This window comes from Heptranchias perlo, chromosome 32 (genome assembly GCF_035084215.1).
Source record: "Heptranchias perlo isolate sHepPer1 chromosome 32, sHepPer1.hap1, whole genome shotgun sequence".
NCBI lineage: Eukaryota > Metazoa > Chordata > Chondrichthyes > Hexanchiformes > Hexanchidae > Heptranchias > Heptranchias perlo.
The window spans coordinates 20,774,320-20,790,651 of record NC_090356.1 but is presented as its reverse complement, the minus strand read 5'-3'; the positions used below and the strand labels follow the sequence as shown (position 1 = coordinate 20,790,651).

The window sequence follows — 16,332 nt, the reverse complement described above, 5'->3', positions numbered from 1 at the left end:
CTTCACACCTGCTTTAGTGCAATAAAGGCAGACAGCCCTGTTTCGTAGTTGTATATTGGCTAACAGGCATCCCTTGTACTGACATTGTTTGACCGAGGAACAATAAGTAATGCCCCTCATTGTTGTTGCACTGTGGGAAATGGACTCATTTCTACATGCATATCACTGATCTTAAGTAGATCAAACAGTATTTTCTGAAGCATCCCACCTCTCATTGAATCTTGCCCTACGCTCTGTCTCGCACTGCATTAAGCCGTTACGTACCACCTCTGCAATCCACTACACTTTGACCTTTGTCTGACCCTTTCATGTGAATGTGCATGCGAGTGCTTAACACTCTTATATGAAATTCCGTTGTCCGTAATTTAGCAGAGCTGCTATTTTAAATGGGCTAACACCTCCATTAAAATAACAGCCAAGGCAACTTCATACAAACGCATAACATTCACACGATGTAATTTCAAAGCCAGTGACTGATCAGCACAATATAAGTTAAAATTGTTAATGTCTCATTCAGAGTTGTTGAAACTTCTAATCACCCAATAAATATAACATACAACCTTTCCGAGTCTGCCGAATGATTTTGATAGAAAATCTGGTAACTCTTTTTTACTGAACTTCAGTATCCTTCCCACCACTTTTTTTCAAAAAATATACATTATTCATAAAATTTGCAACAATACATACAATACAGTTGCCATATCACATTTCAAACATACAGAATACAGATTATACAATTTGCAAATACATAAAGTACAGTTCAAATATGATTCCAACTATACAGTTACACATCGTACATAATTACAGTTCATGACACTCTAGGGTGCCCCATTGCATTACAATCAATACAGCTTATTGATTACAGATTCATTACAGGTACATTACATAAATTTGTATTTTACATTCTGCTCGAGGGGTTTTTTCCCTGATTGCAGCCCCACGGTATACAATGGCGGGAAGGTTCTAAACATCCTAAAGCAGCACTTAAGTAATACATTTTATTTTACTATTAGTGTAACAATTATTTCCCCTCTGGCTTTTTAGCCCTTATCCCTTCACATTTGAGGTTGACTGATGGGATATCCCTTCAGTACCATTTCAGGGACCAAGTTATGAAGAAAGTCTCAATTGTTTTTATTGGAGAAAAAACTAAGGCGATATAATACAGGTCTTTAAAATAAAAGCATATATAAGATTGAAGCAAGCTATTTTACTTGGACAGTGAGCACACCACAGGGTGCAAGTGCAAAATTCACAAGGCTGGAGAGATTTTTATAAACATTCCCTCGCAGGATAATGGACATGTGGAACAGACTCCCAGAGAGTTTTAATTCAGGGTACAGCAGCTGGATGGATATCTGTCAAGAGGAGGATCAAAGGTTATAGAGAAATTAACAGCACTGGTATTTTTTCAGGGGGGTAGAAAAAGGATCTAGGTCTTCCTTTAGAGCAGAAGTATCCAAGTTTTTGTCTTTGAGGCCACATAAGTGTGTGCTAGGGAGCCTCAAGGGCCACTCAAAGTTTATTGGATAAATCTTAAATCAAAACAAATGTTAATATCAGTAACTTGAGATATATGCACATGAATGTGTCCCTATTTGCATATATCTGAGATTGCTGATAGTAACAGATCTTGATGTTTTGATTTAGGAATTGTCCATCAATGAGGCAATAGTACTACAAACAGGTCTTTGCAAATTTCTAGGCCTGTGAAATTCAAATAGGACAAGCTAGCAAATAAGAAATATGAACACAATTATAACTGAGGGGCCTGGGCTACAATGGCCGGATTGCCAGGGCCCAGCAGCCACATATTGAAAGAAAGAAAAACGAAAGAACTGGCATTTATACTTCGCCTTTCTCAACCTCAGGATGTCCCAAAGCACCTCCCAGGTAATGAAGTATAGTACTATTAAAGTGTAGTCACTGTTGTAATGTAGGCAAATATGGCAGCCAATTTACACACAGCAAGATCCCACAAGCAGCAATGAGATATATAACCAGATAATCTTTTTTTAGTGGGATAAATATTGCCCAGGACACTGGGTGAACTCCCTGCTCTTCTTTGAAAAGTGCCGTGGGATCTTTTATGTCCAACTGCAAGGGCAGATGGGGCCTCGGTTTAATGTCTCATTCGAAAGACAGAACCTCTGATTGCAGTACTCCCTCATGTGTTTGCCTAGATTATGTAAAATCTCTGGAGTCGGGTTTGAGCCCAGATCTTTTGGATTCAGGCAATAGTGATACCACTGAGCCAACGCTGACTCCTGGACTCCTCTGCCTTAGAATAGAGTGGTTTGGGAAGGAAATCCCTCAGAGAATAATCATACATGGACTCTGAATGGAGTGGTGTGGATGGACCATATGTCCTTTTTATGTTCTTATGTTTATTTTCTGAAATCAGTAATGAAACATGTGCAGTTATTACCTGAGAAAATGTACTCTATATAGTTATGTCTCTAACTAATCAGCTCTTATTAACTGTAGTCAGCAGTGTTCACTTGTCAGATACTCACAGTGGCCCATAGAGTACAGGTACTCTGCTGACCAGGATGCTGCATTTGCTGTATGGGCTGGATGCTTGGGTTAAACACCCAATGAGGTCCAGTCTCCCATGTTGAATTCACATGCAACGGTAAGTCTTGAGCTAAAGATACTTACTGTGCACCTGCCTTGCGAACTGCAGACTTGCGCACACCAACTTGTCTGTAGACAAGAGAGCTCTCGCTGTTCACCCAGGAGAATGCTAGCTATTGACTGAGCACCGTGTGTTCACTGTACAAAGCTATGTAGTGTTCAGCCTTTCAGAAAATCAATACGGCATTTGTTCTTGGATCACGTCAGTCTTTCAACATGTCTGTCCAGCTGCTCCTGTTCCAGCCCACAGCTGTGGATGTCAGACTTAAGACCAACTCTGAGTTGTAACAGAGGTGTTTAACTTCACTTTTCCTTCTAGCTTTCCAGCTAAACCTTCTCTCTCAGAATTTCCAAGATGTCAGGGTGCGGTGTTCAAATTTGGAGAAGTTAACCCTTCAAATACGCAGACCTTCGTGACTTTCAGTTCAATGTGCATTTGTTCTCTAGTCAGGTGGGGGCACAGCCCCAAATAACCTGGGGTAAATCAGAGGCACCTAAAATGCTTGGTCTGAAAATTCACAATTCCAGCCCAGCCAGGCAGGGCAAATGTGCAAAACCCTTTTATCTGAGTGCCACATTATGAGCTCCTTGCTCCAGAGACAGAATGGAAAGGAGAGTGTGGATGGGAATTGAATTGTGACCCTCACAAACATATGGGGGCAGAATTCCACTGTGTGCTACTTTAAATACGTGTAAACATCTGTATAAAGAACTTGTGAACTGTAATTATCCAAAAAGCAAAATTCTTCTCCCTTAATTGTTTCACTTTTCTTCCTTGCCTTGTTAATTTTTTGTTTCCTTTTTTTTATTGTCTGTGTGAATATTTTTCTGACATCAAAATGGCTGATGGACTATTGGCCTTTATTTCAAAGGGGCTGGGATACAAAGGGAGGAACTTATGCGTCAGTTGTACAATGCCTTGATCAGACCTCATCTGGAGTACTGCCTCCAGTTTTGGATACCACACTTCAGGCAGGGTATATTGGCCATGGAGGGTGTGCATCGCAGATTCACCAGAATGATACCAGCGCTTAAACGGTAAAGTTATGAGGATAGATTGCATAAGCTTGGCTTGTATTCCCTAGGGTTTAGAAGGTTGAGGGGTGATCTAATTGAGATGCTTAAAATGATAAAAGCATTCGATAGAGTAGACACAGAGAAGCTATTTCCTCTAGTAGGAAAATCCAGAACAGGAGGGCACAATCTTAACATTAGAGTTAGGCCAATCAGGAGTGAAATCAGGAAGCACTTTTTCACACAAAAGGCACTGGAAATCTAGAAATATCTCCCCCAGAAGGCTGTGGATGCTGAATGAATTGAAATTTTCACTACTGACATCAACATTTTTATTAGGTATCAAAGGATACAGATCGAAAATGGGTAAATGGAGTTGAGGTACAGATCAGACATGATCTAATTAAATGGTGGAACAGGTTCAAGGGGCTGAATGGCCTAGTCCTGTTCCTATGTTTCTATGAATGGAACTCATTGGAAAGCTGTTTTGGAGATTTGATAGAGATCTAATGGGCTGAATGGTCTCCTGTGCTATAAAGTTCCATGATTCTAATTCTGCAGATCATTCCTTTTGGGCATCATGCTTCAACCCAGCTTCTACTCCTGACCTTTCCACAATTCAGTTATCTATCTCCTGCTTCTTTTGCTGGTTTGACAGTTTTATGCTCATGGAGGCTGGCTTTAACAACACTGCTTAGCTCTTTAGCCTACAGCAATTATAGAGCAGGTTTATACTAAGCAGGGAACAGCAAGGCTGAGACCGGTCCAACAGCAATGAGAACTGACAGACCTGAAATTTAAGCACTCTTCTGCCACAAGCACTTTTCCTACTGAAAAAGTCATTAAGGATGATTCAAACTTGAGGAGTATGGTCTATATATTTGACACAATGAATATCAAATCTTAGAATTAGGAAAATGTATGGACAAAACACATAGGTCACCTAATGTATGGAGATCAACATGATCTTGGCATACTCAATTGAAAATACTTTGGAATAAACTGCAAAAATACGCTCAGGTGTCCAGGTGCTAAAATACAAATGTCCAAAGGGAACCAGCTTGGCCGCCTCTCTGTTCTATCAGAGTCCAATACCTTCAGTGCTGCACACATTATGTAAAAACAGCATCCAGTTCAAATTACCTTTCTGATAATTCCATTTATTGTGTAAATGGATGCCAGGTTTGGTAGGATTCACATTCAAATGTGGTGTCCATGTTCCTATTGGGCCTGAAAACCAACTCCGTTAGACGACAGACCGTTCTCGAAGCTGGCAAGCAGGTAGAGAAGTTTCCATTGATCCTCAATTTTGGTAATTGGTTTGGACCTCCATGCAGCAGTTCCCTCCCGCCCCCTTTACCTTGACCAGGGCCCAGTTGAAGAAATTGCAGTTTAAAATGGCATGTTCACATGCAGTATTTTTTTTTCCTGTTTTCTGCGACTTTATTGCTTGTGTTTTCCAGTCAGACTGCAAATGATTACTAAAGTAAGTATGGGGGGGAGGAGGGGAGAAGAGCCCAGGATTTGGTAATAGAGCACATATGATTTCCGGTTAAATAACTATTATCTGCCCCATTAATTATGTGCCCTCTGATGGCTGTTTTTCCCCTATATTTAATTGTGCCTCTGAGATACCATTAGTAGAATTCTGTTTATAACACAAGTCCGTTAATGTTGTGTTTTGTGATAATATGCCATTTAATTTGACCATACATACTATGTATCTCAAAGCCCATGCATAAAAGAGATGTACTGTGTGATATAATACAGAAGCGCACCGGTACATGCCACATTCAGGTTCATTCAGCGAGAACTGCTAACCGTAGATAAATACCACAAGCAATGTCTGGATGGCAACCATCTTCTACTGTCCTGATAGGCGTCCTAACAGATCTTTTCTCTCTCATATTTCAAACAGGATGCTTATCCAGAGAGTTCGAAAGCCACGCTGTTGCATTGGACCCCATGGCCTCCTGCCCCGATATTCTGAGAAACAGGCTGAAGGTCAGGAGCAGCTTTTCAGAGTGACTGACAACATTCAGGCTGAATTGTAAGTTATCATCATGATGTCTTCAACATCAGCATTTCTGCTGGTGTTTAAATGACACTAATTCTTGTTCTGTTTTGGACAGCAGAATTAGTTCATTCATCTGATGTTGCATCAAAATGCTGATTTTTTTGGGGGGACAGTTTCTTAGAGCAGCATGCTCTAGAGCCAACCAGAGAGCAGGCTATTCTAGATCTGGTAATGTGTAATGAGACAGGATTAATTAATGACCTCATTGTAAAGGCGCCTCTAGGTAGCAGTGATCACAATATGATTGAATTTCACATTCAGTTTGAGGGAGAGAATAGTAAGTCTAAGACTAAATAAGGGCAATTACGAGGGCATGAAGACAGAGCTGGCTAAAGTGAACTGGGAAATTAGGTTAAGGGATAAGTCAGTAGTGATGCAGAGGCAGACATTTAATGAGATATTTCATAACTCTCAGCAAAGATACATTCCAGTGAGAAAGAAAGACTCTAGGGGAAGGACATACCATCCGTGGCTAGCTAAGGAAGTTAAAGACAGTATCAAATTGAAAGAAAAAGCATACAATTCCGTGAAGATTAGTGGCAGGTCAGAAGATTGGAAAGTATATAAAAAAACAGCAAAGAATGACTAAAAGAATAATAAGGAGGGAGAAATTAGAGTACGAGAGAAAGCTAACTAGAAATATAAAAACAGTTAGTAAGAGTTTCTACAGGTATTTAAAAAGGAAAAGTGTTAAGTAAAGTGAGCGTTGGTTCTCTAGAGAGTGAGTCTAGGGAATTAATAATGGAGAATAAAGAAATGGCGGATGAATTGAACAGATATTTTGCGTCCGTCTTCACTAGAGGATACAAATAACATGCCAGAAATAATTGTGAATCAAGAGGTGAAAGGGAGGGAGGAACTTAAAACATTTAAAATCTACATCTGAACATCTACATTTCTGAAAAAAATATTAGAACTAAAAGCTGACAAGTCCCCAGGTCCTGACGGACTTCATCCTAGGGTCATAAAAGAAGTGGCTGCAGAGATAGTAGATGTGTTGGTATTAATTTTCCAAAGTTCCCTAGATTCTGGAAGGGTCCCATCAGATTGGAAAATAGCAAATATAACTCCTCAATTCAAGAAAGGACGAAGACAGAAAGCAGGAAACTACAGGCCAGTTAGCTTAACATCTGTCATAGGGAAAATGCTAGAATCTATTATGAAGGAGGTTATAACAGGGCACTTAGAAAATCTCAATGCAATCAGGCAGAGTCAACACGTCTTTGTGAAAGGGAAATCGTGTTTGACTAATTTATTAGAGTTCTTTAGGAAGGAACAAGCAATGTGGATAAAGGGGATCCTGTGGATGTGGTGTACTTAGATTTCCAGGAGGCTTTTGACAAGGTGCTACATCAAAGGCTACTACACAAAATAAGAGCTCATAGTGTAGGGGATAACATATTAGCATGAATAAAGGATTGGTTAGCTAACAGGAAACAGAGAGCAGGCATAAATGGGTCATTTTCAGGTTGGCAAGATGTAACGAGTGGAATGCCACAATCTATATCAGTGACTTGGATGAAGGGACCGAATGTATGGTTGCTAAATTTGCTGATGACGCAAAGATAGATAGGAAAGTAAGTTGTGAAGAGGATGTAAGGAGTCTGCAAAGGGATATAGATGGGTTAAGTGAGTGAGCAAAAATTTGGCAGATGGAATATAATGTGGGAAAATGTGAACTTGTCAACTTTGGCAGAAGGAATAGAAAAGCTAAATGGAGAGAGATTGCAGAACTCTGAGGTACAGGGGGATCTGGGTGTCCTAGTATATGAATTACAAAAGGTTAGTATGCAGGTACAGCAAGTGATTAAGAAGGCAAATGGAATGTTGTCATTTATTGCAAGGGGAATGGAATATAAAAGCAGAGATGTTTTGCTACAGTTATCCAGGGCATTGGTGAGACCACATCTGGAATACTGTGTGCAGTTTTGGTCTCCTTGTTTAAGAGAGGACATAAATGCTTTGGAGGCTGTTCAGAGAAGGTTCACTCGACTGATTCCTGAGTTGAGGGGGTTATCTTATGAGGAAAGGTTGGACAAGTTGGGCCTGTATACACTGGAGTTTAGAAGAATGAGAGGTGATCTTATTGAAACATATAAGATCCTGAGGGGACTGGAAGGGGCAGATGCTGAGAGGATGTTTCCCCTTGTGGGAGAGACTAGAACTAAGGGCCACAGTTTAAAAATAAGGGGTCTCCCATTTAAGACGGAGATAAGGAGAAATTTTTTCTCTCAGAAGGTCATGAATCTGTGGAACTCCCTTCCCCAGAGAGCGGTAGAGGCAGGGTCATTGAATATTTTTAAGATGTGGTGTTGTAAGATTCCTTATGAATATTTTTAAGGTTGAGTTAGACAGATTCCTGATTAACAAGGGAGTCAAAGGTTGTAGTAGGTAGACGGGAAAGTAGGGTTGAGGTCACAGTCAGATCAGCCATGATCTTATCAAATGGCAGAGCAGGCTCGAGGGACCGAATGGCCTATTCCTGCTCTTAATTCGTACGTTTGTATGTACACATATTCGTAACCCTGCACAAAGCAGTTGCCCAAGTCATGAAGAGAAGAAATCCTTTCCAGGCATTTTTAGATCACTGTTATCATCACATAACCCTCTTCTTTCCCATTCTGTATAACCTTGGCCCCTCTCCCAATAGCTAAGGTGGTAAGACCATTGCCTGTTGTGCACTGAGACATACTATGTTAGAAGATCCCAGGTTCAATCACTGGTCTTTGTTGAGCTAGCACAGGGCTACCACAATAGGCCTCAGCACCACTGAGCTAGGAAGGAGAAGAATAGGTTGTGTTCCTGAGTACTACCTAGTAACTCCAGCTAGAAAATGTGCATGTGTAAGGATAGAATCCAGCTTGTCTGTGATGCCATCCAGGGTAAAATAGCCTGCTATCACTCACTGCCTAGGCCCACACATGAAGAACAGCCACTTAGATTAGACAAGGTATCAAAGAAGTGCAAGGATCACTACCTTCAAGAGAGGAGGGGAGAAAGAACCATGCCTGATGTTACGATGTAATTTGTAAAACAAGTGCTATCATGACCTGCCAGGAATGGGGAATTCTATGAACATAGATGTATTTGCTGAAATGAATAATAAAATAAATATATTTCTTCCAAATAATAATATAGATCCACAGGGATTTTAATATCTTGTAAAGTATAAAGTTTGTTGAGTTGAATTTTTAAGAGGTCCTTTCTCTGGTTGTAATGCTACCGCAGTTCTTGGGGGAGATGGGAGATGAAACCACTGTTGTTTTTAAATGGACTGTGGCAGGAAATTCATTTTTGATTAATTGCGAACAAAATGCTGATGCAAACTTTCTTTTCCCATGAGCTTCCAGTTATTTTTGGGAATATTTTGGTGCTGAATCATCACATGGCTTTTCCTGATGTTTAATCACTTTTTAACAAAAATAGGACACTAGCTTTGAATATCTTTGCAACCCACCTAAGTGAGTGTGTTATCTGTTATTCAAAGGATATGGGGAAAAAGCGGGAACAGGGTACTGAGTTAGACGATCAGCCATGATCATTTTGAATGGCGGAGAAGGGCCGAATGGTCTATTCTTGCTCCTATTTTCTGTGTTTCTATGTGTATTGTGCCTTTACTCTAATAATAGGGCTTCCAGTTCTGAGAGAGTTTTTTTATTAATATTATTGAGATTATATGCAATATATATTTTGGTAAGTATAAGCTTGTCTCGGTGCTGCTCTATAAGAGATACCTATGGTCAAAGACATGGCAGGTTGAGAGAAGCAGTGTTGAGGTGAGGAAAAAGTTAGCAAGATTGACTGATAACCAACACTCAATGCGCGTGCAATAGTGAGGCTCGTCAATGCAACCTGCTGGAAATGCGGGATTCTCAAGACAGATTAGGTGTATTTGTTAAAATTAGTAATAACAAAATATGTTTCTGCAAAACAATAATGTAAATCCATTAAAATTTTTATATATTACGGGGCAAAGTTTGATGAATTGAATTTTAATGTATATTGTAATGCTGCTGCAGTTCATATTACTGCTTGCATGAATTGCATATAGAATCTTACAATTTTGCAACACAGATGCAATTCGGCCCATCGTGCTCTGTCAAAGAGCTAGCCATTTAATCCCATTCCCCTGCATTTTCCCATTTTTTTTTAAAAGATCAAATATTTATCCGCTTCCCTTTTATATGTTATTGTGGATTCTGCTTCCACCATGGTCTAGTTCTATAATAGGACTGCTGGACTTGCAGCACAGCACTTTTACACAGACCAACAGTCTAAAATGGGTTAAGATTCATTTGATTAATACTGTATCTTATATAACACATGGGTGATCTCCCAATATACAGTAGTAGTTTCACTACATGATGTGTACCCTGTATACTGTATATGATGCATCTATATTATCTTATCGTACGCAGTGTGGAAGTCTTTTTGCACCATGCATGTGAATAGACTTTGTTTTGTCCCCAGCTGTCTGTCATAAAATCCTGGTGTCTCTCCTGTTTCCTGGCTTGTTGATAGGCACAGTGTCACGTAGTAAACATTTGTCCTCTGTTAACCCTGTTTGAACATACAGTAATAACTAGGGACAAAGCCTTTGAATCCTTTGTTGGTAAAGTTGTTAAAACTTCAAAGCTTGATTTTTTTTAAAAACTTTGTTACTGCTTCCAGCCTTCAGATGGTTTTGAAAGTGAAGCCACTGTTCTTCCTAATCGATTCCAGATGCGTGGAATCTCAGCCAGTGTTTCATTTCCCGGCCAGCACAGGGTAATTGCTTTCTGCTTTACAGCGGCAATCCCACAGTACCTAAAGGATTGCATCATGCGGATTTGGTTTTCATTTCAAACTATCACGTAGTACCCTAGGGGTCTGTCTTCAACCCTCCTGGAACCTGTTACTTCCCTTCCCACCACCACCACTACCCCAGTATATAGATTTTAGATATAAATACACACTTTGGTCCCAGATATACCAGTTTTGATGCTGTGCAGATTGGTTTACAAATCTTTTGATTCTTCACAAGAACTCACAGCCCTCCGAGACCTCACTCAAGTGACCATTCTTTGTGTGTGAGTCTTGACAATGAGGGGTGTCGGGCATTGCAGCTGAGGCCAAACCTATTCTTACCTGGCGTGTACATGTACATGCACTTCCCAGCACTGGATATCAATCAACAAGGACCAGGGCCAATTGTAGCATCCCTATTTGTTCCCTTACCGGTTGAGAATAATACAATTTAGCACACGCTTGGTGGGGGGGAATGGTCCCAGGAGCTTTGGTGAGCACTTTTCATTCCATCATACAATCTAAGGGTTCTTTATCCAAAAATTACTTTTCCATAGTTTGTACAATCTATACTGCGGTTTGTCCCGGTAGTGTATTTTTTATTGATCGTGTTATGTCCAGTGATTCACGGCCACACTTTTGGTACAGTGGATCCTAACGTGGCAACTGCAATAGCCATCTAGAGCAATTGTTTCATCTCCAGTGGGCACCCCTCTTCCTTCTATTTTCCTCCTCCCCCTTCCTCCCACTCTCCCTCCCCCCCTCCTCCTCCCCAGTGAATTAGTTTGAAGCAGTGACTTATTATGTAGGCAAGTGAGGCAGTCTCTCCTTCAGCAACAACTTACTATCGTCAGTGAGATGAATAACCAGTTAATCTGCTTTTTGTGTTTGTTGAAGGAGGAACGATGGCCAGAACGCCAGGATAATTATCTGCTTTTCTTAGAATAATACCATAAAATCTTTACCATCCATGTAAACAGGCAGGCGGGACCTTGGTATTACATTTCATCCAAAGAAGGACAGCTCTGACAATGCAGCAGTCCCTCAGTACTGAACTGCAGTGCAAGCTTGCAGTGCTCATGTCCTGGTGATGGGCTTGAGCCCGCAACCTTCTGACTCGAGAGTTGAGAATGCTACCAACTAAACCAAAGTAACGTTTAAGATATAAAATGACTTTGGGAGTCATTTTAACATTGGACAAAGGTGTAAAACGAGCATTATTGAATTAGCTGCCCATTATATAGCTCGCCCAATTCTTCATTCCATTGAAGTCAGTGGGAGGGAATATTGGGCGGGGTTGATTCGACATCGCCCATTTTACAATATCGCTCAAAGTTAAAATTAATCCTCTCATGTCCTTGTATAATATCTGCAGTTTGGTGGCCTTGCATGTTAGTGCCTGAATGCACTCAAATGTGGAGTGGGGGAGAAAGCACTGGAGAGGCATTTCCTCACATTGAGTTAGGAAACATGAGACGTTGGGTCAACCTGGGTCCTCTTGTCACAGCTAACTAGTTGCAAAGTATCACGGAAAGAGACCTGGAGCAAGTCAGCTGTTCCTCAATTTGGGAATAGTCCAGGTGCATTGTATGAGTGCACTCAGGAAGAAAAAGAATGTATTTAAATGGGGCAGGAAAATTTAATTTATCTGGGGCAGACATGATAGTGTAATGTCCCCTAATACATACTGTGGTTGTCAAAGATTGCTTTGAAAGTTCATGCAGAGTTCTCAGACTAGATCTGATTTAAAAATTTAGCATGAGACCAAGCAGCTGTAAAATTCCTGAGCTTTCCTGTTACAAAAGGAGTGATTGCACGCTAGCAGGCAGCAGTGCTTGCAAGGAGCACAGGTTGAGAAATGATGATTTTGGCCTGCGTGTCCATCCATTACAATTAGTGACTAGAAAACCATGGGCTGAGCACCCAGAATTCCTGACATGCATTCCCTGCAAGCTGCTGGGAATGCCCGATCTCAGAGTTGCCCTAATACTTACCATCTTCCCACTTTCTACAGAGTATATATTTATGAAATTCCTCCTGTCGATAATTTTACAGGGAAATAACGCACTATAATGCAAGAAACCTTGTTTTGTACCCACATCAGCTTTTTCGCTAAATTATTGATGGGGAATTTCACCCGCTAACCAGCTATTGATATTACTCTCCCCTGTCTTTCCTTGACTGAAGCTGTCCTCGCATTTATGTTTTGGTGCCACATAAAACTTTATTTGAATTGATCTAACCATCTGCTGTCTTACTTTTTCTTTTCCAGTTTCATTGCTGTGGAACAGATCGACAGTTACTGTGTCCTCATCTCCTCGAAGGCAGTGTACTTTCTGAAGCATGGCGAATATATTGACAGGGATGCCATTTTCCTGGAAGTCAAATACGATGACCTGTACCACTGCCTCATCACAAAGGATCACGGGAGGGCATATTTACAACTGACAAAGAAAGCCGAGAGTTCGAGCAGTGGTGTGGCCATACCGGGGCCGTCACATCACAAGCCAATGGTGAGTATTGGAACTTCTTGTCCCCTGTGTGTGTAACTGAGCCGTAAGACAAAAAGGGTCACAGCTTTGGTTTCTCAGTCTGTGCTGAACTATCTAAACTTAGATGGGGCAGCTCCAATTGGTCCCTGCCCGCTGAACTATGGAAGCAGAAAATATCAACCAGGTTTTATGCTCCTGATCACTATGCAGTGAGCTGTGCTGGCAAATGTGAATATCAGGTGAGTACAGGGCTCATCTGTGATGTCTCCCAAGGTTGAATGTCTGCTGACACTATCTAGGTTCTCACAGGAAGCCAGGCCCCTTGGATGAGGTATCAAAGAGGTGCCAGCACCTGTGGAACCAGTATGAATCAACACCTTCAGGAACAAAAAGGGGAAAATTAGAGAGGGTTGAGGAGCATCTGATGTTATTTTTACATTATACAGATCTGACTGTCCAAGCTGCAGCTCCCAAGCCCTGGCAATCTGGCCCATCAAAGCCCAAGCAACTGAATTTTATTTGCACGTATATTTCTGTAGTTGCTGATCTGTCTAGTTTGAATGGCTTGGAAAGAGCAGTTCTTCGGGATGTGGCTTCATTGATAGCTAAGTTCTAACTCAGAACAAGATCTGTCAGTATTAACAACTTGCAATATGTGCAAATTAATGGGAACATAGATTTAAACTTTCTGTGTGGCCCCATGGCTGTACTGTACATATTTGTGTGGCCCACAGAGAAAAAGTTTGGACCCTCCTTGCATAGGTTCATCTAAGAACATTTTTTTTGGATACTAAAATATCATCAAACATATATTAGGACTTCCCTTTGCTCAGTTGTCTCAATCCCTGTCTGGATTAGTAACATCTTGTCTTTGTCCTTGTCTGATCAATGGCATTCATGTTTGTGTTTCCAGGTCCATGTGAAGTCAGAGTCACTCGCACTTAAGATCTCGCAAGAAATTAACTATGCCAAAAGCCTCTACTATGAGCAGCAGCTCAAGCTACAAGCCAACGAGAACCAAGAGAACCTGGAGCTGGACTCCTAGAAGCCTCTCTAGTGATCAGTCACTTACAACAGAGTACAGTAACAGAGACTGCACTGGTCTCTATGTATAATAGTGTATCGTATGAGCTCGAGTGTCGTGTACTCATTTCCTTTGACCCTCATCTTTACGCCTAGTTGAAGCAAGCAGGTGGAGGAATTGATGACATACTTGGTTTTGAGGGACAATTTATTACAGGAACATGGTGATAAGGAGTAGGTTCTGTTCAAATTGTATTTTACATTTTATATACTGTATTTACAAAGAAAAATTGTGACAGAGTTGAGAGTTCTTTATATTTTACTAATCTGTACATACCTGTAATATTACTTTCATGTAAATATTTAGAAAAACCTTGCAGGAACTGTTGTGTACAGAAGCTGCATTCAGAACCAGCTGCAGTGTAATGTAACAAATGACTTTATTGCACTAGTACTATGCATAAACGTACTTGATTTTTCAGGACAATACAAGCCCTGCGGAGTGGTCAGGGAAACGGCATATGCAAGAAGAGTCACTTGGCCTACTTGCTACTCTTCTCAGATCCTTGATTCTCATATAACTTAGAGTCACTGTATTTACAAGTTGGTAAGCGAGAAGAATTGTTAGCCCATGCAAGGAAGAGTGTTGAAGGGGGATTGATATGTGTTTGCAGAGTGGGCGTAGAAAGTGTTACGTCTCTATGGCGCAGTATAAAGAAGTCACTTTTATGGTAACGTGTGGGGGATTGAGGCTCACTAAGGTGGCTGCTGTCTTCTGGGTGATGAGTGGCTGAGGAAGGGGATTGTGACATTATCTGGCGTGGCTGTCAATTACAGCCAGAGGCAAAGAAATGTGAAGATGGATTCTCTCTTCCTTCCCTCTCTTCAGTTGGGGTAAAGTGAATGCCACTTTTGTGCACCTTCCTCCTCCTCACTCACTCTCTGGCTTATATCAGAGGAACACAATATAGCAGTAAGGAGTGAAATGGTGTCCCTCTGCAGAATGCAGTGCAGTTTGCCTGTTGAGAAATAGCTGTTGAATGTGGTCAGATTCTGGTGGGAATTGGAACAAGTCTGTGACAGAGTAGTATCTGTGTAACCACGACTGCACTGAAAATTATTGTAAGTATACTTAGTGTGTATGTGTTGGTGTGTTGTACTCAACAAGAAGTTTGTAATAATACAGTTAGATAGAGCTCTGTAGAAAAGGAAAGACTATATCTGTGCAACCCCAATAATAATCCAATGGGGCCTTATGTCTGCAATGTGCACATAAATGTGTTGGACAAATTTCTATCACTACTTTTTTCTGTTATGGCACAAGGAATCAGGAATAATATGTCATGGTATGCAGACAGTGGCTGGTTTGGTGGGGAAGTGGGAGGTGGAGGTGTTAGAGTGACCACCTTGTGGTTTTAAAGTGGACAGTCGGGTTTGGTGACCACCTGGTAATTTTGAGGAATGAATGAGAACTGGACAACCAAAGACTGTACATATGCAAGCATCCCAGATGGACAAAGCCTTTTTTTAAAAAAAAACTGTTCCATTTTCAGACTGGGCAAAAGATGGTTGCCCTGAGGGGAGAGGTGTGTTAGCCCATTCAGTTGTCAGCTGTATGTTGCATGGCAGATCTCTGTAATCCGATAGTGTTTGAGAGTCACTGATCTGCCTGCTTCGTGAGAGACCCTGATCAGCTTGCTGCACAAGAGACTCCAATCAGTCTGCTACATAGTGGGCTCCAGCAGAACGGTGTGGATAGTTGCTATTCCTGTTTTCCTTTTAAAGCACCACCTTTGAGATTATTTTACATGTTCTCCTGGGTTTTTTTTGGGGGGGTGGCCACAGGGCTAAGGAGAAACAGGTTTGTATTTTCCTGTGAGGGACAAAAGGATGATTTTTTTCCCCTCACCAGTTGATCTTTTGTGCAATTTTTATCATAAAATAAAATGAATTATTACAAAAAGAAACCTGTTTTCATATACACAGTCCCATGGCATTTTAGAACTGCCCATAAGACTGACCTCAGAATAACAGTGTACTTGTCACCTTCTGGGGCTTAAATGGCATGCGAGTCACAGAAATTCTATAAAAAGGTCATTTAAAATCAAATAAAAGCTCACGTTTCATCTCTAGAACTAGCCCAGGCAGATAACTTAAAACTCTGTCAGCTGGAAGGATCCTACTTCACATGAATTTGAGAGAAGTCTCAATCCAGTTTCTAGTGATTGTAGGTTCACAGCACAAAATGGCTAACTTTGGCAGTCAACTGTCCATCTCACATTGAAAACACAAGGCATTAGCTAA

General features: G+C 40.9%; 1 protein-coding gene across 4 annotated transcripts in view; it reads left to right on the top strand.

The window, feature by feature from the left end:
* The window catches only part of vps13d (vacuolar protein sorting 13 homolog D), a 229,771-nt gene extending 213,776 nt beyond the window's left edge, over positions 1 to 15,995 (top strand). For all 4 annotated transcript variants that reach the window (XM_067970599.1, XM_067970598.1, XM_067970597.1 and 1 more), the window contains 3 exons: positions 5,570 to 5,701; positions 12,786 to 13,026; positions 13,919 to 15,995. In XM_067970599.1, the coding sequence (XP_067826700.1) occupies positions 5,570 to 5,701; positions 12,786 to 13,026; positions 13,919 to 14,050 (505 nt within the window). In that variant the 3' untranslated portion in view covers positions 14,051 to 15,995. The remainder of the gene's footprint in view (positions 1 to 5,569; positions 5,702 to 12,785; positions 13,027 to 13,918) is intronic.
* The last annotated feature ends 337 nt before the right edge of the window (positions 15,996 to 16,332 follow it).